At 48.1% G+C, this 23,091-nt stretch overlaps 1 protein-coding gene and 1 long non-coding RNA gene across 2 annotated transcripts; both read right to left on the bottom strand.

Annotated features, from left to right (window-relative positions):
* Window positions 1–22,090, bottom strand: TENT5C (terminal nucleotidyltransferase 5C). The gene is given in 5 exon segments (XM_032638279.1): window positions 1–4,616; window positions 4,619–4,649; window positions 4,651–4,668; window positions 4,670–5,508; window positions 21,953–22,090. Coding segments are annotated over 5 exon segments (1,290 nt in total). The 5' UTR covers window positions 22,044–22,090; the 3' UTR covers window positions 1–4,305.
* Window positions 19,473–20,720, bottom strand: LOC116757021. Its single transcript, XR_004350820.1, has 2 exons — window positions 20,021–20,720; window positions 19,473–19,648 (listed from the first exon to the last, which is right to left on the bottom strand). It is a non-coding gene; the product is annotated as an uncharacterized LOC116757021 (long non-coding RNA).
* Window positions 22,091–23,091: the final 1,001 nt, after the last annotated feature.

The raw sequence follows: 23,091 nt of genomic DNA, 5'->3' as shown, positions 1-23,091 counted from the left end.
TCTTTTTAAATATACCTTTATTTCTCAAACTCAAAGCTTTATTTCATCAAGTTCTAACACATTTTGCATTGACAAGTGATTTCACCTGCATCCCATAAGAAGGTCAGTGGCCATTACACCAAAGAGGAAACCTCCCATATCCTAGGAAATTAATATTTGAAAGGCTATGCAAGTGTACAGTAACAAAAAAGCTTCCAATTTAGTCTAATTTGTATCTTTTCATCTATAGTAAGTTGGAAATGAATGGCTAAAAACCTAATTTTCCTAAAGCAGTGAGTTTATTTAAATTCATGAAAAAAAAAAAAAAGACCAGATTGCTTGAGTTTTTAAACACCCACAGATCCATATTATTTAACGACTTCCTCTTTAGCGGATGGTCTTCTCACCTTCCTATGCAAACACACATGACAATTTGCACCACCCCTCACTAGCCCAGGCAAAACTCCAAGCATTTTCTTTTGCTTCCACTTAAACTATTCTTTAAGGGATAGGTAAACAAGATTTAGAACTTGAACTCAGAAGAAAAGCATTTTCTTTCCTGATCCTCACTTTGGAAGTCTCCACAAATAATCCTGAAAACTTGCCAGGTCTCTTTAAACACATCCCCTGCTACACACCCCTCCCTTGGTCCTCTGAATGGAACTGGCCGAACTGGAGTATGTTCCAAAGTCAGCTGTGACATTCTGGTCTCTGCCAGATTAAAAATCGAGTCTAACCTTGGCAACTGGATGTTCTTTCACCTCACAGAATCTACCCCAAGGGTTCTTCCCTAGTGTGGAGCCCATCAGATACCCGGGAAGCAATGGCCCCAAGGAGCATTAGGGTCTCTGCTCACGACTAGATAACTATCATTTATTCTCTGGAAGAGGACATTTGAGCTCAGAGTCTAGCTGCATCCTAAAACAAGGCACTGGTACCAGAAAGTTAACCAAAAAGGAGGTATTCCTAAAGTTAGGAAGTTGCTTTTGAGTGGCACCATTTCCCAAAGTTAACAAAGCAGTACTAGGTTAAAATCCTAATCTACCATGAAGGTAAGGGGCTAGTGCTAGCAGAGAGGCTGAAGGACAAGCAGATTCGGGGCTTTAGCAATTTCATTATTATCGCATCACCACAAAACACACGTTCACACACAGTTCTCCGTGACTCAAATCCCCGGGGGGGGGGAAACATATCAAACTGGGGGAAAAAAAAAAACAAACTCTTGAATGCCAAACCACATCTGTTGCCACACACCAGGAACCCAGCATCTTGCCTACCTGCCTCTCCCCACCTGCGAGGCCCTCCCAGCTGTGAGCCATGCCACCTCCCATGTGCAGTCAGCAGGAACCCTGCTTTGAAGGTGTCAGTGATGTAGTTTAGTTTCAGAGTTGAAGTTATTGAGTGAGGAATAGTGTCTCACTGCCAAGGTAAGAATTAAGGGTGAGATGAAGCTCGAGGCCAGGAATTTAGCGTGTCCTCTTCTGCCAACGCATGGGGGAAAAGGTACAGCTTTCATCTCACAGCTGCTCAGCCTGATTCCAAGAAACAGGCTGGGGTAACACGCCTGCAGAAAGCATCAGAAAACTGCTAGGAGTCCTGAAGCAAATGAGGCTGCTTCCATTTATATTAGAACTTGCACTTGAACTTTAGTGCCCTTTGCCACTGCCAAGTTTCATATTACTCAACACACAAAGAAGAGGAACCACTGGACTCAGTACAAGTTCAGAGTACCTGGTGCTTGTGTGAGCAGCACAAAAGGCAGGTTCCAGCTAGAATTTCCAGACACCTGAAATTCAAGGTTACCTGTTCTGAGGCAGGCAAGAGGCTCACAGAGCAGATGGAGACACCACTAGACCAGGGTGGTATTTAAAAGTGCAGCTTTGGGCGAGGGCAGCTTTTGACCCTGATGGTGCCGGAACACAGGTCTACCCTCTAACTTCAAAACAGCTGGGCTGACTAAGAACTTCAGGTGAAGGGAGTCTATCGAGATGGCCATTGTGCAATGGTGGTAAATAACTGGGGGGGGGGGGGGGGGCTGGGGATTTCTAGCAACTTCTGTGCCTCCCTTCATCCTTAAAGGAGGACCAGTACCAGACAGCAGACAGAACGCCCAGGACAAACCGGAAATTTAATGACTTGATGCAGTTCTGATCCCATCTTCATCCGGACCCTCGTTACCCTGATCCACAAGCCTTCTAGTAGAAGCAATACTGACTTCTGAGAGCAAGTGCGTATGCTGGTGGCTTTGTCATATTTCAGAGCTTTGGTTAAACAGATCTGTCATCTTTGTGCAAACATGTTGCCATTTGACAACAATGGCAGCCTTTTAAGGTCATGGATGACCACAGAGTTTTTAAAGTCGGGGCTCACTCTTCACTGCCCTTTTTAACACTGAAGCACCCCAGGACCCGCCTCAAGGTAGAACCAGCCTTGACTCAAAGCCAGTGAATTCAAATATAACTACTGGTTCACAGGGAAACAGAAGCTGGTTACACTAAGAAGTGGCTTCTATTCAACTAGTCCACAACATGGACACCAACTAAGCCTCGGGTTTCAGTCATGCCCGATCTGCTTTCAAGAGGACAACATATCCCAGAGAAAAACCTGAAAATATAATCTTCAGAAAAAGGTACACCACTCCTTTTCTACTAAGCATTAAGGTAACTTCATTGCTTCAAGCAAGGAGAAAGCAATCACTCAGGGCTCGGGATTTTTATGGCCACAAGAGAAAGTAAAACTCAGCAGCATGGATTTAATTAAATCACTCAAGAAACTAAGCTGGCTGGCAACATGGAGTTTCTTTGCCCTTGATACCCTAAAGTGATGCTTTCTAAGAGATCCCACGAAAAGCTTCGAAACACGAAGTCCCTTACTCTACTGGGAACGCAACAGTAGCCTAGAATTCTCCCATTTGCTAAGCTTGCTTCAGACTAGAGATTAACACTGTTTGCCTTCTAAAGTGCAGAGTATAAACAAGTATGGTCAATCTACCAGAGTAAGGAAGATTCTTCTTCTTCATCCTCTCAATTCTTCCCAAATACACCGGCAGGAATCCTCTTGAGGATGCCTCGGGGGCTCGGACACACACGAGCCCCGCTGACGGAAGGAGCGCCCACCTCACACGCAGCACAGGGACAGCAGGTGCGAATCTAAAGCAATTTTAAACCAGAGAACTCTGCCCGCAGGCGCGGACCATTCCACAGGTCACTCGGATCTACTGAAATCCCTGGATTTGTTTGCTGTCCAAAAAGCCTGGAGAAGGAAACCACTATTTTTGAAAAAACAAAAACAGAAATCGGCCAAAGTACTCCAGAAAAAACAGCCGGTCACACTTGGAATGTGACCAAAATGGGTTTCCGATTAAAACATGGGAAGACCCTCACATCGGTTACGGCAAAGACCCTAGACTCGGCACAATCCTTAGTCTTGGGAAGGGCAAAACAAAAGCAATGAGCTGATGAGGGAAACAAAAAAGTGTCATTCAATAAGAATTCCTCACTTCTAAGAAAAGAAAAATTGAACATTCACGTTTCCTATTTACAATCCCCCACCACAATTCTACTGGACATTATGTTGCACGGTTTATTTTGTTTTCAAGTTACATTTCAAGAAAAGGTCTTTTTTTTTTTAATTTTTTTTTTTTTTATCTCAGCAAAATCTCACAACTCCTCGTGATAGCACAGCATCTAAACCATCAACCACTTCCAACCAGATAGTAATTCTCCAGCTATCGGCTTTGGTTTATTGAGGAGAGAAATCCTCAGCTCTGCTGACAGAGAATGAACATAAGCAGTTTCGTCCCTTGAACAAAAATTAAGCCACAAGAACACCCTCACATTTACCATTTTCTGCGGGACTAAAACTGACACAAGAAAATCGACCATCCGCACAACTTTCACGTAAGTGCCGAGGATTCCAAGTGAGGGCCGACATCCCCTACCCTAGGCTCCAGTGAGAAGCCCGGCAGCTGGAGACTTCTACACTGCCCACGTGTTTCCCAAGCTCAATGACCGCACGGAGCTCAGACGGCCCGTGCCGATGTCTGGAACACGGCATGTTAGTGTCTGTCTTGGAAAGATGTGGATAGGTCATAGTTCCTATAGCATTTTCCAAAGTGGCACTGGAAATAACAGGTCCCTTTAGGGTTGGCTCACGATATACTGGAGACCCATTCCAATGGGCACACAAAGAAAAAAAAAAAAAAAGCAGAATCAGAGCTGAGTTCCCCTTTAAAAGCCAAACAACTACATCTAGAAGGAGTCTCCCCTACCTGAGAGCCCTCGCCCTACGGGGGTTCCCCCTGCGGAAAACCCTCGGGTCTCAAGGTTAGTTACAGGGCAGCCAGGTGGGGTAGGGCTGGCTGTAGGTGACCGGAGAGTGGGCCACGTAGTAATTGTTGAAGTTGCCGTCGCTGACGTACGGCGCGGGCTGGTAGTAACAGGTGACGGTGGTGGCATTGGGGATGATGTTCTGCTCGGCCAGCACGCGCAGGGCCAGCAGGGAGATGAGGTTCAGGGGTCTGCCTGCGCTCGTGGCCATGAGGCACACGGTGCTCTCGTTCACTACCCTGCGCAGGGTCATGAGGTAGTCGTACTTGCTCCTCTCCTCCTCAGCGAAGTGGTTCTGCAGGTAGGTCCCAGCTTCCTCTGCTGCTCGAGGATGTCGGGGAAGGTCGATGAAGAACCGGGAAACACATGTAGCGCTCCAGGGTCTTGATCTCGTCCTGGTCGGTGGGCCTGAAGTCCCGCACCAGGAGGTTGCTGTACTTGAGCAGCCCCCCGCCCCGGATCTCCTCGGGGTTCTTGGTGGCGATGAGTCTGTTCTGCAGGTGGTCCAAGGCTTCCTCAAAGTCCCCGTACACGCTCTCCCCGATGACAGTGGGGTGCAGGTGCTCGGAGACGGGGTGGCTGGAGCAGTCATAGAAGAAGAGCAGGGAGTCCAGGATGATCTGGAAAGAGTCCACACTGAACTCGAACTGACGCCGGATGGAGTCCACGAATTTCAGCTCCACGTTCCGCCCGTTCTTGTTGGAGAGGGAGATGAGGCTCCAGCGGTCAGTGTCCGTGCGTACCTTCACCAGCTTCTGGACGTACGCCTCCTTCAGGGTGACTGGGCTGATCCTCAGCTTGTTCACGCCCTCTGGCAGGAAGTTCAGGAGGGAGCACAGAACCACATCCCTGACCAGCTGAAACTCGGCCTCCGTGGGCAGAGCCACGTGAAAGATGAGGTCCAGGTCTTTGCAACCCAACCCATTGTCTTTGACCAAGACGTGGCCGGCCGCGGAGCCGTTCAGCCGGACGTCCTGCACTTTGATGCCCGCCTCCTCCAGCCGGCCGCGGACTGTCTGCACGATGTCCTTCAGCGTGATCTCCAAGGTGGGGAAGTTGCCTCGTCCGTGGATGGGTACGACCTCGGTCAGGACCTCATGCAGCCGGCTCACCTGGTCCCAGGTGAGCACGCTGAAGGACACGCAGTCGCTGGTACTGGGGCTCTCCTCTGCCATCTTGGGGGATGTTCTTGCTGGGGAAACTGAAAGAGAGGGAAGAGAAACAGAGTGAGGATTCACTTCTATGTGGCAAAGCAGCTCCAGGGACTCAGAGACGATGCTGGTTTCTCTCTGAACATCTTCCTTACTGCAAAGTGGCCGAGAGCACCTGCTGCCCGGTGCTGCTGCCGAGGATTAAGTGAGCTTAAGCGTGTTAAGAACAGTGCCCGCAGGGAGTGAGGACAATATACACGTAAACCTACCCTACACCAAATCTGACAACTTCGGACTTTTGTTTTCTGTGGGGTTTGTTCGTTTTGCCCGTTTTGTCTGCGTGAGGGTAGGGTCGGGGGTGGAGTCTGTGTGTGAAGGGAAGCAGACAAACTTGCTAAACCGAGTAACCTAAACACAACATTATTCAGTAGAGGGTCTACAGGTTTTGCTAATTTTCCTTGTTTTCCATGGAAATCACCTCTCCTGCTTTAGGCTCCCTAACTACATCCTGAGCTGGTTGATACCTCGGGACAATGCCCACACAGAACACAGGATCCACAAGAGAAGCTTCCTTCTCTTCGTGAATAGGTGGATTCTCAACCCTGGGCTTGGTCCTGCTAGAATCAAATACGCCGATATCCTCTTCACTTACGGGAGCTGTCTGCCCCGTAACAAACAATCCTGTTATCCAGGGGAGGACCAAGGAGGTGTCTGAATGACAAAATTCCTGAGTAACAAAGGGTTAGGTCAGCCAAGCAGTGGAACCGCTCTGCCCAGCAAGGAGGCCCCACACGGGATATGGAAAACCTCCTCAGGGCAGTGTGATTTTTCAACTGTATTTTGAAAAAGAATCCCTTCAGTCTACCCAAGGAGAACAAAGTTAGCACTCAGTACTAGGAGAAAAACATGTTTCTCGCACATCACCGGCTAGAACCACAAGGTTACCAAAGTAATTGTCAACTAAGTTACATTGTTCAGAAAATGAAACAACAGATTCCCTGGAAATGCTCATATGTAATAACAAAAACGGATACAGCAGAAAGTCCAGGTGCTTTGGATCCACATGGGTCACATATTAGCTAGATGGACGTAAAAGGCTGAGGTGCTGCCCTCAGACTTCGCTGCAAACAGAAAGTCTGGCCACCCCCTTCACTTTTCTGACTCGCTAGACACACAGAATCCATCCCCATGACCTGCAGCTTCACTGTTTGGAAGCAGCTGCCTTTGAAAGCACGTCCAGCATGCGTAGTCCTGGGGTTCCAACTTGGGTTTTTAGTCCTGCACTGGCGCCAGGGACCCTCGCCTTATCTATAGAGCTCAGATCAATGGAACGGTTGTCGAGCCATGTCGGGGGCACCACTGGACACACCAAGACCAGCTTTCCAGGAGCTGGCCGTCAAGGAGGAGGGTGAGGACACAATGTCTCAATATGAGGCAGTGTGTCGGCGAAAGAAAACGTAATATGAAGGTAGAAGTGGTGTCAGTTGATTGGGGCGAACAGGAAGGCCACAGAGGAGCTCATTTATGGGGCGGGGACACGGCTGACAGAAAGGCAACAAGAGCTCTCAGCTGGGGTTGAGGGGCAGAAGACAGCCGAGACCTGACAAGTTGTCCAGTCCGGCCATCATGCGCCTCTTCTCAGGCCGGATCACAAGCTCCCTTTAGTATGTAGGTTAAGGGACTGAATTTACTTAGTTGGCCCTGGGAAAGTGGATCACGTGATTAAAGCAGGCTCCAGGAGGGCCAATGGGGGATGGGCACTCTTCTGCTTGCTACTGAAGAATACTTGCCAAAGGGAAGGTAAACGTTTTCCTTCAAACCTGTTTGGACAGCGTCAGAGAGCCCTAGGCTATCTAGATTATCCTACCAAAGCACTTCTAAGTTAAGGATACCATGCAAAATTTGTGATGAAATACCTGATGTTTACTGTGGCTGTCCTTTGGTTTCAAGTCTGATTTGGGACAGCAGAGATCTCTTTTTAATGTGCTCTATATGCGCTTGGTTCTTTGTGGCCCCTTTAATGGTGAGCGTAGCACACATTACACTTGTGCCAAGTGTGTAGGGCACTACACGATTAAGTTCAGATGATTACAGAAAGGTATGGCTCCAGCTTTGTTCTGAAACACTGCTGAACTATGATTTAGTGACAGATTTCTGCCAGGTGTGTTGATTTACCTATAAAAATACAACTTGCTTTACCCTGTGTATCAGCTGTCAGTGTGCTTCCAAGGCTCGGGTTTCTGATGTGGGCATAAGAAGTCACAGCCACAGAGGAGCTGCAATTCAATCAGTACTTCGAAAAGAAGGAACAATTAATTTTAAGAAAATCTCTAGGAAGAAACTCGATAATGTTGTAGAGGAGAATAGTTGTAGGAATCACTTTTGACTTGTGCCTTTTTTTAAGGACTTGTTAAAAAAAAAAAGGAGTCATCTAAAGTCAGGACGACTCCCACCTCTAGAACAGTAGCTGTTAACATTAGAAGTGGGACATCTAAGACCAGAGAGAATCTGAGGAAAGCTATCACTCATTCTTGGGGCGGGGGTTGGAGGGTGGGAGGTGTAGTACCTATGCATGAAAATGTTCACATATTTTAAAATCTCTGACATTGTAGTAGATTCAAAGTTAGAATCTATTTTAGACTGAAAATCTGTAAGGTTCTAATGGGAAGAGGGGCAGGAATAGCCAGAAAAGTTATTAAACATTGGAATGATGTCTACTAGCCTCTGGTAAGAGATATTATGAAGCTACAATAACCGATAACAGCAATGATATGGGCAGGAAAAGGCAGACAAAGAGATGAAACCGAATTTTTAAAATCTAGAATGAAAATCTAGTACATAAGGGGATTTAGTGTATAAAAAGGAGGCATTCGAAATAGTAAAGGGAAATTTTTGAGACATCTGGATAGTTTTCTAGATTTTAAAAATAAGCAAGGATGGCTCCTTAGCTTGTGCCAATCTAAGATCTAGACGGATGAATCAAAGACTTAAGTGTAAAAGGATGAAACCCTAACAATACCAGAAAAACTTGAAATTTATGTAAGTTTACATAGAATGGGTATTCCTTTCTAAATCACACAGAAGTCGCAAAAAGTTGATACATTTGCCTATATAAAAATTAAAACATCTACGTGGTGAAAACACCATAAAGACGTGAGAAGACAAAACCACGAAAATACTTGTAACATTAGACAAAGCAGTCATTTCCTTAATGAATAAGGAGCTCCTACACATCCGGAATACTAGAACCCCAACATAAAAGGGGCAAAGGACATGAACAGTGGCTCAGACACTTAACATATTCAAACTTACCTTAAGGGGTGGGCAAATTTAGACTTCAGTGTATCATTTTTCCCTATCAGATTGGCAAAGACCAAGAAGCAGACACTTCTGGTACACTGCCCGTGGGTTCTCTCTGAAGAACAACATGGGACCCTCAGTTTAAGTGGACACACTCTTTGGCATAGCAGGAAGTCCACTTTGGATTTTATCCTGTGAGTATACGTGCAAGTATGCGCAAGGATATTCGCTGAAGAATTATTTATAAAGCTACAAATAGTCATCGGTAAAGGAAGTTAAATGACTTGATGCATGTATACGACAGGATACAAATGCCTGCAGTTGTCCAAAAGAATGGTGGCTGCTCTATCTGTATGAATATGAAATGCTTATCAAGATTGATTAAGAAAAAGCAAGTGTGAAACTGTGTGTGTAAAAGCACAAGTCTATGCTTACACAATCAAAAATCTCTGGAAGGATATACAAGTAGTTCAGCTTACACCAAATACCACCTCTAGGCTGGGGTACAGGGTACAAAGAAGACTTATTTTATCTCTTTTGAATTTGGAACCTACATATGTATTAGTTGAAAAAAGTTAAAATCTTATGAGCCATATTCCAAAATCTCTGCCCTTTGAGCCTTCTAACCTGCTACCTTGTTTAATTCCTTCAATTCCTTTCCTCCTAGCCCTCCCCACCATCCCTGTATCCACGTGCCAAAACCGAATACACTTAGAAGCTTCTCCTCCAAGCCTAAAAACCGATCTCTAGAGGGGCAGGCAGAGGAGGAGGGACAGTGTTTATCTGGAATGGCTTTTAGTCAATTTTCTACTTCTGCGGTGTTTAAAAGATGATGTCCGTTGTTTATCCAAAAAAAAATCCCCAAAACTTTCAAAATGATGGATAAGTCATCTCACCTAGTGTCATTCTGTGTTTAGTATCCAAAAATGTTTTCTGTAGTTTTACAAGAATTACTATTTCTCATTTCAGACGTATTACAGCTACCCTCATGGTGCTGTTGGTTACCGGCTACAGTTGCAAGAACCTTAATAAATGCAGTAAACACTTTTTCAGGAACCTAAGATGCCTATAGTTGGCATCTTCCACGTCAACAACTTCTGACACATATATGAATAATGGAGTTAACTCTTAGAAAAAAGTAGTCTATATAAAAGCACAGTGCAGAACATGTGCCTAGTCCATGGTATAGTTTTTAATTCTCCCAATTTACTGTGACTTAGATCTGGAGCAGCTCTCGAAGCTGCTGAAGGCTCAAATTTAGGCTGAGTTATATTTGTTGTTTAGCTTATTAGAAGAGCCCAACATAAGTTTTCGGTGCCTATCAGAAATGAATCCTTTGTTTTCCCTCACCCATCCGAACAATTTCAAATATCAAAAGTACATTTACAGGTTACTTAGACAAACGTGGTATTACCAGAATAAATCCAGGTCGTAGGCCCTTAGGGCTTAGATAACACACCAGAGCTTCGTGTAACGGTTTTAGTTTTAACCAACCACTTGAGATCAACATTGATATAATCCCCGTAGAAAAGAATCACTCGAAACACACAGTCTCAATTCATGAAAGGCTCTGGTTAAAGGCAAATTCTAATTAGCAGAATTAATGAAATAGTAACTAGAAAAAAACTTAACTTGCAGCCTGGTAAACTCAGACTAAAGTGTTTGATTTCCCTTTACTTGTCTGAGAAGCAGATGCATTGTATTTTGCACTAGAAACTGGGCAGGGTGGGCACTATGATTTCTCACTGATTTGAAAATTCAGGCACCTTTTTCACAAGTGAGGACGACGAGCTGCCGGCTCCGTTTAAGCTACTTAATCTTCTAAAAAGTCTGACTTGTGATGAATGACTACCTCAGGTTCCCCTGAATTCCCTTTTCTTTTAGCATCTGGCTGCAGCAGAAGGATAAAATACACACACGAGTGGAAAACAAGTTTGTAGAGATGGCAGCAAAAGGTGAGAGGAAAAGACGAACTAAGCCCAAAGAGTAAACCAAGCTCCCTGAGCACGCTAACTTTCCTTTGTTTCCCACTGCCTGGCACACTCAGGGCAGGCTGATCTGAAAACCAGTTTGAGCCCTCATTGAAAAGAGAAAAAAAAAAAAAAAAAAAAAGTTATTTCTACTGCTGCTCCCTGCCTTATCTAGATCCCAGAAACAAGAGTGACAGAGGCTACGAGAGCACGAGGGGACTCCAGGTAGGCAAGAGGACAGGCAGATGGACAGGTTGGAGATGAACGCTAAGAGCACTTGTAATACGTCTAGGCCTTGTGGACGAGCGCTTGGGTCAAATCAACACTGATTGGTTTGTGCCTGGCCTTAGTTGTAGAAATGCCCAGAGTCTCCTTGGCATGTGTGGAGATGGACATCCGTGAAGTTAAAGACGGTATATATTTAAGCCTAGGCCTGTGACATCTGACATGGAAGCTCCAGAAGGTTTCGTGGAAATGCTGCAGCGTGAAAGAGGCGCTCCCAGCTATGGCAGCCCATCTAGCCCACAGACAACTGAACGGCACCCTCCCCCGACCCTGCCGTGGGCTTCAGAACACAAAAGAAACTCAAACACGTTACAGCATCCCTTTGATGACAATGTGCCGTTAACCGGATGTTACCCCAACGGCCTGGATCTTCCTAGTGACCCTTTCCAGCTCAGGGTCAGAGACCCAGCCATGCGCGGTGGACTGACTGATGACAGACTCCAAGGGAGGTGTGTATGGGGCACAAAGACCCCTGCCGTCCCCGGCTCCTGGCCCAGGGGGGGCACCCATGTGCCCGTGGCTGCGATCGCCCACACAAACTCTTCTCCTCCGTGTACAACTGAGGGCACTTTAAGCAAAAAGAAACTACTTCCTTGCCTATAGAAGCTTAGAGAATTTAAGCAGAAGTGAAAGTAGATGGCAACACTCGTCATAACATCCCATCCCACCTCTTCCTTCATCTAGCTGACGGAATGGAAACCACAGCTCTGGGCCTATTTCTTTTTCTTCTCTAAAATGAAGGTGTAGAGGTGTGTGGGCAAGCAGGCAGAAAAGTACTCAGTACAAGGCGCTTCACGCCCACTCCCATTCATCCCCACAAGCACTCTGAGGAAGCGACAACTGTCCCTTTTCCACAAAGAATAAGGATCAGGAAAGATTCAGCAAACTGACCCCAGATCCTCAGCTCTGGACCTAATGTTCTGACTCTTGGAACTGGAAACAACTTCCACCGAGGTCAAGTTCTGCCACTGGTGGGCGGCAGGGGGGGAGAAGGCAATAAGCTCTTAAGCTACAAACCCACACGTACACTGGGATGACCAGAGCTCACTGCTACCAGAGCGATCTTTTCTAAAACAGAAATGGTACTGGTCTTATCCAAAAAAAAAGGAGCTACCTTCTGCCAACTATACGACTGGGACGCCTTATCTTCTCATCGGCCCTTATCCCCACTGTACATGCTGAAGACAGCAAAGCTTCAGTCAACCAGCCTTTACTGCCTGCTTGAGTGCAGGCTCTTCCTGTAGAGACGGCCACAGCCAGGGGACACCAAGTGTGACCAGATGTTTGGCCAGGTGCCCTATGAGCCACCAAACTATTTGACAGTGTCCCAAACAGGCGGCGAAACAGTGCTGTAAGTTCATCTGGATCAACCCATCCGGTTCCTACAACAAGCCTGTACGCGAGATACTATTTCCCTACTTTCACAGGTGGGGAAACCGGAGAACAAAGAGGATACACACGTTGTTAACTGTCCAAGGACGCGCTGCTGGGAAGTGGCAGAAATGGGACTTAGGAGGCTTCCTAGGTGGCAGGCAGCTTTGGTATCCGCGTTGGGGTGAGGGCAGGGCTTTGAAGGTAAGCTGGTTGTTCAGGCAGTTGTAGGAAGGAGATAGCAATAAGAAGGAAAAAGAGAAGAAAGGTATGAAGCTTTGTTATCAGAGGGTGGGAAAGAAGCTGGCTAGAAGTGTTAAGGCCCCCTGCGTGGAGTGCCGCCAGCAAGGCAGAAGCATTTAGAATGAAAGTAACTAACAACTGTCAGTACAGAAACTCTCTCCCTCAAAACCATCATGGATTTGGGGGTGTGTCCAGCCTGATGGGAGCCACCAGAAAGAACATAATTAAGTGTAGTCATGCGAATGTTTGTTGTAAAGGAACAATGGCTGAAAGATGAAGGCCTAGGATCCTCACTTCTGAGGAAGCTCCAGGATACCAGCCAGGTTGGGAGGCAGTGGTGATCTCAGAGACAGCAAGTCCTGAAGGGAGAGAGAAGCCAGGAGTGGAAGGAGCTGGGACAGTCAGCTTACTGGGCAAGCATTAAGAGGAAAAAAATAATAGCACAGGAGAGAGCTTTTAGGAATGGGCTGATCCTGGTCTGGACCTGCAACTAAGGCACATGCCCTGCTCACAGAATAAAGGAACAGCTGCTGGGGGTCACTCCGGTGGCTGGAAGATCAGGATTGTGAACCTGCGGATGAAGCAACAGAACAAGACACTCCCTGCAAACAAGACGGTAACTTTATCAGATCCAAGAACAAATAACCCAACGGGAGCTGCAGAGAGAAGGCAGGTAGATTGGCAAGAAGTGATCAGGACCCCAAGGGCTGGCACAGGAAGGAGAGCTGGAACAGACTTGAAACAGAAACAGCCTGGAACAGACTGACGAAGGCCTGCACGTTGAACCTCAGAATGGACACCTGCTCCTTTTCCCACCTGTGTGCAGTCTGACCCCCGAGATCCTTTCACCCTCGAGAGAGCCAGGGACTTGGAATGACCACGGACTTGATATATGCTGCAGCAGATAAGGGGGCAAAAAGGAGAAAAACCAGGGTCAACAGGGATTCAGCCTTCTGCAGAGAAATCCTCCCTTACTCCTTGAATTCCTAGGGAGGTGAAGGTCAAAGTCATCTAGGACCAGAGGGAAGCCTTTTGTCTGCCAGCTGCTAGCCCCTCGGCAGGGCCCCCGGCCCACCACCTGGGAGGAGGCCACATTCTGGAGACTCTCCCCGCTGCCCCCAAACACACCACGAAGTCACAGATAACTGAGACGCACGCCTGTGGTTCATGTACCTGAATAAGAATTGCCATTAGTAGACAGCCCAAAGCAACAGAACCAGATAAAATAATGCCTTGCTTATTAAAAGGACAAGAAAATTTATCCTTTGTTAACTTTTTACAAGAAGTTATGCTTACAGCTGCTCACTCAAACACCCACAAACACACTCTACCTCAGTCCGAAGATATAAGTGCCCCATGCCACAAAGCTGCGCCTGGGGAAAACTGCTCTCGTCAGTGACACAACAAAGCCCGCAGGTGGTCTTTTCTCACTCAGCTCCAGCACATGCAGCCAGAGGCCTCAACCTATTTTCTCAGGGTTATCAGCATCCTCCTAGCCATTCAGCACTGATGTGTACCGGAGTCTAAAAATTTGGTTCAATTCCCACGGCAACAGGGATGCTGCCTGAGCCAAAGGCAAAGAGTGTCCCAGACGGAAGCAGAAGCGGGAAGAGAGGCCAGTGCCCCGTCGCTCTGCCCAGGCTTTCCCAGTGGGAGGGCCCTCACAAGCACTCCCTCCCCACTGATGCCAACATACAGTCCTCACGGTTATCAATGCCTGGGCCCCGTCCACAGACACCCGCCCTGAGACGACTCCAAACAGAAAGCTCTTTCCTGTCTTTCAAAATAGGACGCTTAAGTAAGTGTGGTTGGAGAGATAACGCTGGAAGAACTCATGCTGCGGCAGCAAAACAACGTGAGACAGAATAAAAACACTGTCCCGGATGTTGTAACAGGGACGCCACAGAAGTTCAAGTGCTTAAAGGAATACCCTGAATCGTTGCAAATGTAAGTATTAACAAGGTCAGAACACAGATATCTCTGGATGGGAGAGAGGCATAGAAGCCTTGACTTTTCCAAGGTGTCAGCATGATTAAGTGCTACATACTCAACTTGAACTGGAAATAATCCTTGTTGCTCCTGGGTACCTCCCTCCCTCCTACCAAATGCCTGTTTCTAAGGCAGAGATGTTACTAGTCTGAACTCATTTAAAGAGATCCCCAGAGCTGGCCCTACAGTTTGAGAGACTGACTAGGCTGAGGAAAAATAGGACAATTCCTAGGAGACTTTACTGTAAAGATGAACAAGTTTACATACAATCCATAGGGTTTAAGGGCTGACAGCCTCCAGGTTTTTATCAAGGGCTGTGTCCACAAACTAATTTACCATCTAACTTGCTAGTTCAGAGCTTTGAACTGTTGTTAGTTGTCCAAAATGAGGACCTCAGTCAGCTAAAAGCCCCACCTCATCACCAGCAGCAACCCGTGGGCCTTATCAGGAAAGAGACAAGCGCTCTCAGTTGCTCAAATGTAGCATTTCTCCTACTTTGGACACATGCCCCCCTTTTATGGATACCTAAGCATGAGCTGCCTCCATTTCAGTGAGGATGCTAATTACACATACGGTTCCACCCCAGTTTTAGTTTTGCATAGATCCTTCCCTGCAGAGTTAACTTTCGCACAGCAGGTACCTGACCTCCACTGAGCATGGTGGCAGCCCAAGTGAACATCACCAGGCTCAGTGGTCCTTCTGACATCATCATAAATACTGCTAAGAACAGAACTCGGGGGAGAAGGGCAGGGGAGGGGGGGAAGGAGTGGAGGGGTAGGATTAAAGTGAAGGAGCAAGGCCATGGAGTGGTAGCTGTTTCTGCACCGACTGCACCTGAGGAGGCCAGACCACCTTGTCTTTGGTGTCTTCACCTGTGTGAGCCGCACAAGCCATGCATGTGGCTCACTGGGATGCTTGTCATCAAATTAGCATTTACCGAGTCACGTGCTGCTGTTACCAGGCATCTTGTGGACACCTTTTACGTGAAAGTTATTTTCTCTACCATTTTCAAATTTTAATTGTCGATAAATTGTTAGAGTCCTGGTCCCCTGCCAATCTCAGAAGATTTTATCTTCAGTTCTTCGAAATTCTATTACTACCTTATGATTATTCTCTAGGAAACTATAGACAAACAAGAGAACAAGCATTGGACTAGGACTCAAACATCCTGTGTTTCAGCGTCAGGTCTGACTCACACAGTGAATGATTATCAGCAAGGGGGCCACAACGACTGAGCTTCCTTTCGTTCTTTCAGATATCTGAGTACCTACAACATTCCAAGCACTGTTCTAGGAGCTTACGGTCTATCGGGAAGCAAGAGACCGAGATCTCTGCCCCTGCAGAGCTTAGATAGTTCCTAGCTCATACTCTTCCTCCAAAACCTCGTGTTATTAACTCTTGCCTCCCACACGAGGAGAATCAGGATTTAACAGTGAAACATTTTTGCAGATGGTCTAGATCTGTGCCACCCAATAATGTATCCACAAGCTGTTGGGTGCCTGAAATGGGACAAGTCCAAATTGAGATGTGCTGTGAACGTAAAATACACACTGGATTTTGAGGATTCCGTACGAGGGGGAAAAACGTAAAATAACTCATTAATGTTTTTATATTGATTGATTACAAATTGAAAAGATAGTATTTGACATGATGGGTTAAACGGAATTATGCTCACCTGCTTATTTTTACTTTTTAATGTGACTACTAGAAACTTAATTGTGACTCGTATCTCTACTGTCCTTCTTACAGTGAAGAAACTGAAGAGGTAGAACCTAAAGAAAGAGGCAGTGGCGCTTCCAGGACCAGAACCCAGGTGTCCTCACAACTAAAGCAGCCTCAGAAGCAGGGAGGGGATAAGGATGAAGACAACAAAGGGTCTGGGCAAGGGAGATAGCAGCAGCGCCAGTGCCCCACCCAACACCCCCAGGGCCGGCACCTGGACACACGGCAGGTGCCCAGTTCGCACCCACTTCATCTCCGCATGTGGGTCAGCAACCTTCCCAGGACTGGCCAAGCCCACACAGAGTCAGCCGGCTGCGGTGGTCCTGATGCCCACCTCCTCAGCCGTCACAGGTCAGGGATAAACAGGGTGTGTCTGGAGGATAAGGGGTAACCAGCCAGGCGAGGTAGAGGATTACCCCTTCTCCCATCCTAGTAAGGGCTATGCAAGGTGAGAGGAGCTTATGACAACATGACAGGGTGGGAGCAGTTCAAGATTCATGGATAATTTTTTTCTCAAAATGTGTTTACAGGGAGCAAATGAAGAGACAGATATGGAACTTTCTGCGCTCATCCAATTTAAGGTAAGGTTTGAAAAAAAACTAGAAAATAAGGTACAAGGTAGAACTGTAAAGAAGTACTGATGAGAAGAGGTGTGGGATAAGGGGGATCCCCAGATGGGGTAAGATCAGACGCCTCTGAGAAGGGTCCAAAGCTGGATTAAAATAAAGTTTGGTGAGGAAGAAGGAGCATTAACTTGCTCAAATATTTGAGTGTGTATTCCATGAGGCCAGGTAGGTCAATTAGGAAGGGAGGTCAGGAAAGTATAGAAGGTCAGAAAGGTACAGGTCTTCAAAGGAGCGCATCTTCTAGAGGGAGGGGCAGTTCCCGTGAGTTCTTAAGGTGTTTGTCGGAGGTGCCGGGACGGAGAGCTGGCCAGAGACAGGGAGAGGCGCTGGGCTAGAGCTCTCATGGAGCTGCTGTCTGCAGCCCTAAACCAGGTCAGCGATGGCAGCGGGAAACAAAAAAGTTAAAAAGAGAAAGACTCAGCAGACCGAGCACCCAAGTGAATGTGGAGAGAGAGAGGCTGAGTGCGAGCTGTGAGGCTGTGCTGGGGTGGATGGGCAGGGGGAAGGGCTCGAAGGGGGGCGGGTCTGGAGGCTCAGCCTGAGGGGTTTCAGCTGTCGGCCAATTAGTCGTCACTGCTCCTCGCTCCAAACCTACACCAGAGGCCTCCGTTTCTAAAAGGCCCCGAAAGCCACTCAGCATTCTGGGGCCCGGAGCTTGCGATCCAAAAACGTGTGCCAGCACCTTGGCCCATCAGGACGCCATCTCCTGAAGTGTGCTTCCCTCTCTGAGAGGAATGGCAGTCGGATGCCAGCAGAGCACTGGATCCAGTTAACAGGCACACCTTCTGAGTGCCAGGTCCTACACTAGGCATTCAGCAATGAGCACAGACCCCTGCCTTCCTGGGGCTCACAGGCCAGCGGCTGCAACAAACCGGCAAAACCCAAGTGCCTCAAGGACATTCTGAGGTGGACCCAGCTCCTCTCGCATCCAGAGCATTTCCACAGGCCTTTTCACATACCATCCCCTTGGCCTGCTTGGCACCTGGCACAAACTACTACCTAGGAAGCACTTAACCACTTACGGACTCAGTCACTGTTATCCAAGAAATAAACACTTTACACAGTTGCGTGACCAAGACTCCCAAAGGCTCTGAGACTAAAAAACATCCTACACAGAGAGTTGCTTAACATCAGCAATTATTTCTTCACATTAGTTTTTCCCTATTGTTCCAAGAGGTTCTGCAAACAGTTCTAGAACAGGCTACAGGGCCCAGCTGTACAAAATCTATTAATTCTAAACAATTCATAAGGCTTCCTTACACAGTTGGGCTACACAAAGATGCTTCCTCTAAACCATTTAAATTCCAAATATAAGCTTCCTTATTAATGCATGTAGTGAAAGGATAAAAACGTTTGAAACCAGAAGTTCCAGAAGCATCGCAAGAGATCAGCACTACTGCTGTACCCAAGTGGCTTTAAACACATGAACATTTCTTTAAACACAGAGGTGTCTGCTTCACCATAATACTGCTTATGCCCATTTATTTAACATGTTACAGTCAAAACACCAAGACGGCAGAAAGCATTTTTCTATATCGCCTTGTTTACCTCAGTGACAACACATAAAAGCAATGGACCTTATCTAACCAGAGTAATGTTTTATCCCAAGTAACACCTCAGACTCTGCATTGCTTCCCCTTAAACCCCGCCCCAACCCCCCCCAATAACAACAACAACAGATACACCCCAGAGCCCCGTGTGAGACCGAGAAACCCAAACACAACATCACAAGTTTAACTTAACTCATGAAACTAGTCCCGGGCATCCATAAGACGTTTTCTCGGCAACACAAAAAGGGTTTACCACATCCGTTCGCTGCTCTTGGCTTGTCATTCTTTGGTGACTGACACCATGCACACAACATACCAAAGATGAAAATGAAGACAGGGTACTACGTAGTTGAGCAGTTGAAAAAATAATGGCATTTTCTAATTTTGTATCGAATGTGCCCAGTTTCTGGCACTGGGAGAACAAGGACGCTACAGTCCACTCTAAGTTATCTTTACTGCTGGGCAGTTCCTTGGACTCTCAGAAGTGTGAGGACTTCTCTGTTCTGATGGGCAGTGCGTGACGTGCACAGTCTGGCCTGGCCTTGAAGACTGGGGGACGCAGGCTCAGTGCGGCACTGAGAGGTGGGGCTGGGGAGCTTCTGCAACGCAGGATGTGATTTCGGTGGCTACTTGTACGCACAGGCGAGCTGAGCACATTAGTAGGCAGAGCCATAGGTGCTCAACCAAATCACGGTCATTCTGACAAACGGGCCAAACGCCAGTCCTTTCCTTCAGTTACCCCAACTTAATCTCTGGATACAAGGCAGGTATTGTGGAAGAAATTCAACATAAAAAGTGCTGCTGTTCGCTCTGTGGACACACACTAACTTATGAAATTAGGGATCTTTGTTTGGGGTAACAATTTAGAGGCCTTCTGGCAGAGAAAAAAGTTTTTTTTCACTTTGATGTTAAATTTACCCACAGTTACCTGAAAAATTATATATAATATACCAAAATCTGCTTTCTAAAAACTTTTATTGAGAATAAATGGACTCTAAAGATGTGGGTATATCTTAAGACACAAGGTTTCAGTTATCTCAAGTAAAAGCTTGACTCCAGAGATACTAAGCTCTCCATCTTCGCAAACAAGAATGTCAAAAGGCAGAACCCCTGCTGGTCCAGCTCAGAGCTTCCCTGAAAGGGAAGAGAAAAGTCAGCGTTCTCTAGTCCCCACTCCAACCCCTTTGATGGCAGGGTCTCACTCGCCCAGTAACACCTCTGGGGGTTTAAGAAGGCACAGTTCCTGGTAAGCGCTCCTACCACCCTGACGGCTGCCTGGCTTGCTTCCCTGCCAAGTTACTCACGTTGAAAAGTTAGTGTAGCCAACAACGGCCACTCACTTCCCCCCTGCAGGGCAGCTGGGCCAAGCCAGAAGTCTACTTCAGGAGGATTTAATAATCTTCACTTTATTTCCTGGGGAGGTTCAGGCTCCCAACCCACCTACCAAATATCCTGAATACCAACTGTCACAACACAAATGATTACAAAGTCTTTATAAACGCTTACTGTAATAAGTGCACTTGAAGAGTCCACGGTTTGCATGTTGTAACTCCATAACAGATAAACAAACGTAAAAGGCAGCAGGTCCCTACTTAAGACAAAGATTTAGTCAGCCCTGCAGAAGTCTTCCTCCGGACAAAAAAAAAAGGGGGGGCGGGGGGAGCGGAAGGGGACCGAGCTGATCCTTCCCGCGGGGTCCAGCCCTAATATTCGGTTCTAGTGAGCCCTGCTCAAGTCGCGTTCTCCAGAGAAACTCGCCAGGCATTTCCCCGGAAGTCCTCCCTTCCTTCGAGGTAGCGTCGTTTTTGTTTTCTCCGAGCGTTCTGCGTTTAGGTGTACAGGCTACCAACCTGTACTCGTCAGGTTCGTCCCCCCGCTCCGACTCCCTCCCACCGCCGCGATCTGGACTGCGACACCTCCCGGGCACCGTGCCTCTAAGCCGCCGCGGCCCCGCTAGCAGACCTCCACTTAACGGCCGTGGCTTTCAGACTACAGGTTAAGCAAGTTTCACTCCTCAAAGGGGAGGAACCAGGTCACCGACGCAGTATTCCTGAGAAGTTTCCGAGAGGAGCGCAGCGCACGAGTCACTCGCTTGGATCACTTTGCGGCTCTCGGTGTCCCCGGTCTAGTGCGAATGCAGGAAAAGTTAGGGATCTCCGCCCCTCTCCTCAAAACCCGGCCCAGGTTCCGAGCCTGGGGACCACCCCTCCCCTCCCCGGCCAGATGCAGCCCCTGACCGCCGCGTCTCCAACTGCGCCCTTCCGAACCGCCGCCTTCGAATTTGCGCCCGGCCGACCGGCCGAGGTGTGAGCGCCCGCGGGAGCGCCGGCGCGAGCCCGAGAGACCGCACGCAAGGCAGGGGTGGGGCGGGCGCCGTCGGACCGGGGAAGGTGCTGAAGGCCCCCATCACACACTCTTCGGCCGCCCGGCCCGCGCCCGGCCAAAGCGCAGCCTGCGCGATGCGCGGAGCAGGAACTCGCTGAAGTTTGCCAGCCCCGGCCGAAGTCTCTGGAAAGTTGTAGCTCCCTCTCGGAGCGTCTCGCCTGGCCCTCGGGGGCGGGCTGTTTAGGGGGCGGGGGTGACGTCGCGGGGGCTGGAGGGGAAGGGAGCACAGGGGCCCGGCACCTGTCCGCACCTCCCCTCTGGCCGCCGTGCCGCCACCAGGCTTGGAGAAGACTGGAGCTCCGCTCGGCCGGGGCAGATTTCCCAACCCCCCCCCCCCCCCACCCCACCCAGAGGGCAGAACTCGCGGCTCTCCGGAACCGCGCATCCTCGCACCTTTAGAGGAGGGGGCCGTGGACTCACCCGGGAGGCAGCGGAGGAGACCACAGATGCAGGTCCTTGGCGTGGGCAGCCCCCAGCAGGAGCGGCGCGGTCACTACAGCCCCCAGGCAGCGGCACAGAGTGAACCGTCCTGCCGCCGCCCCCTCCGTTCTTAAACGACCTGACCACGCCCCCGCCCGCCACGACCGCCCCCAACCCCCGCCCCTTAGCCTGCCCTCCCGGGGGAGCGAGGGGCGGGGCGGGGCGGAGCCGTCGCCCAAGGGATCCTTCCGCCTGGGCGCTGACGGCGAGGGCAGGGCGAAAGGTGCCCTCTGATTGGCTCCTCGGGTGAATGGTTGCCGAGAGACGAGTAAATCTTCGGCGGCTAGAAGGGGCCGGGGTGCCAAAGGGAGTAGCACTACGCAGGCGCAATAGAGAGGGGCTGCGTCGACACCCCCTTAACTTTGGAGCTGCTGGGACTCCCTTCCTTTCTGCTTTTCACTACGCTCTTTTCTGCCATTCCTATCACATAACTTCTCCACCACCCTCCACATCCCGCCCAAGTTTTTCCCGTCTCTATTCCGCTCCCGCGCAGGCCTGTTTTTCTTTTGCTCCTCTGGGGATTTTCGCTTTAGTTCTCTCTCCAGGAGTGGGGAGTGAAACCTCCAAGCCTACCTCCGACGTGTGTTTTGAAGTCGGAAAAAACTTTTGGTTTCTGAGCGGGTCGAGCCTTCCTGATTCCCCAAACAAATTGGCTGGAGGTCATTGGGGAAAAGGCAAGCACAGTTGGTTCTCCGGCGTAGTTACCACCTGTGTGCAGTTAGTGGGACTAAGAGCCGTGAGGAATCCATCTCCAAGTCTGGCAACCGTGACAGCTTCAGCCCGACTCGGAATGTCACAGAGCTCAGTTGTGTATGTTATACAACATGCAGGCGGGGCTTGGACACCGTCCAATCACTCCATAGCAAATGGTTTCGAGTCCTGGTTCTAAATTCAGATTAACCTGGGTTGGAATCTACATTCACCACCTAACTATCTGTAAGGCCTTGGGCAAGTAACTTAACCAACCCTTCATAAGTCTCTGTTTCCTCACCTGTACGGTGGGACTAAAAATGGAACAGCTTTTTAGGGTTATATAAGTAATAAGAAAATGGAAAGCTATTAGTGCAGTGCCTGATATAAAGTGTGTGGTGACTGTTATTTATATCAAGTTGTAGTTGTTATTATTTATCAATAAACGTTTATTGAGCTTGTAGTGATCTTCTATTAGGTTGTGGGAGGAAAGATTACTTCCTAGATGAAGTATTTCTCTACCCAGCCCTTTCCATCCCCGCCTGAAATAAATGTTCTCAATGTCTGCCAGGATAAAGTTCTCAAGTGTATGCCATCCCTGGGGAGAGGGAGGTCCCCTGGAATATTAATGAGATAGGATATCGGTGTGAACGCTTGTAGGGATCAGGATAGATGGTCTAATTTTTTTAAAACTTTTTGGTTTTGAGGTACAAATTCGGTAAAGTGCTTTGTGTACAGAACAATGAATTCCTACGTATGTGTATCCCCCCCCATGTAGCTGCCACCCAGATCAAGACATAGAACATCTCCAGCTTCCTCATGCCCCTTCCCATCCAGTGTCCCACAAAGGTAACCACTCTTCTCACCTCTATCACCGACGTTTGAACTCGTTGTGGATGAATTACATAGTATGTGCATTTTTGTGTCTAGCTTCTTTCACTCAACAATGTGTCTATGAAATTCATCCATGTTGTTGCATATAACATGGTTCATTCTTTTCCATTGCTGCGTATTATTTCATT

Source organism: Phocoena sinus, chromosome 1, assembly GCF_008692025.1.
Source record: "Phocoena sinus isolate mPhoSin1 chromosome 1, mPhoSin1.pri, whole genome shotgun sequence".
NCBI classification, from domain to species: Eukaryota; Metazoa; Chordata; class Mammalia; order Artiodactyla; family Phocoenidae; genus Phocoena; species Phocoena sinus.
The sequence above is the reverse complement of the archived record's forward strand: the minus strand, read 5'-3'. Positions and strand labels throughout refer to the sequence as shown.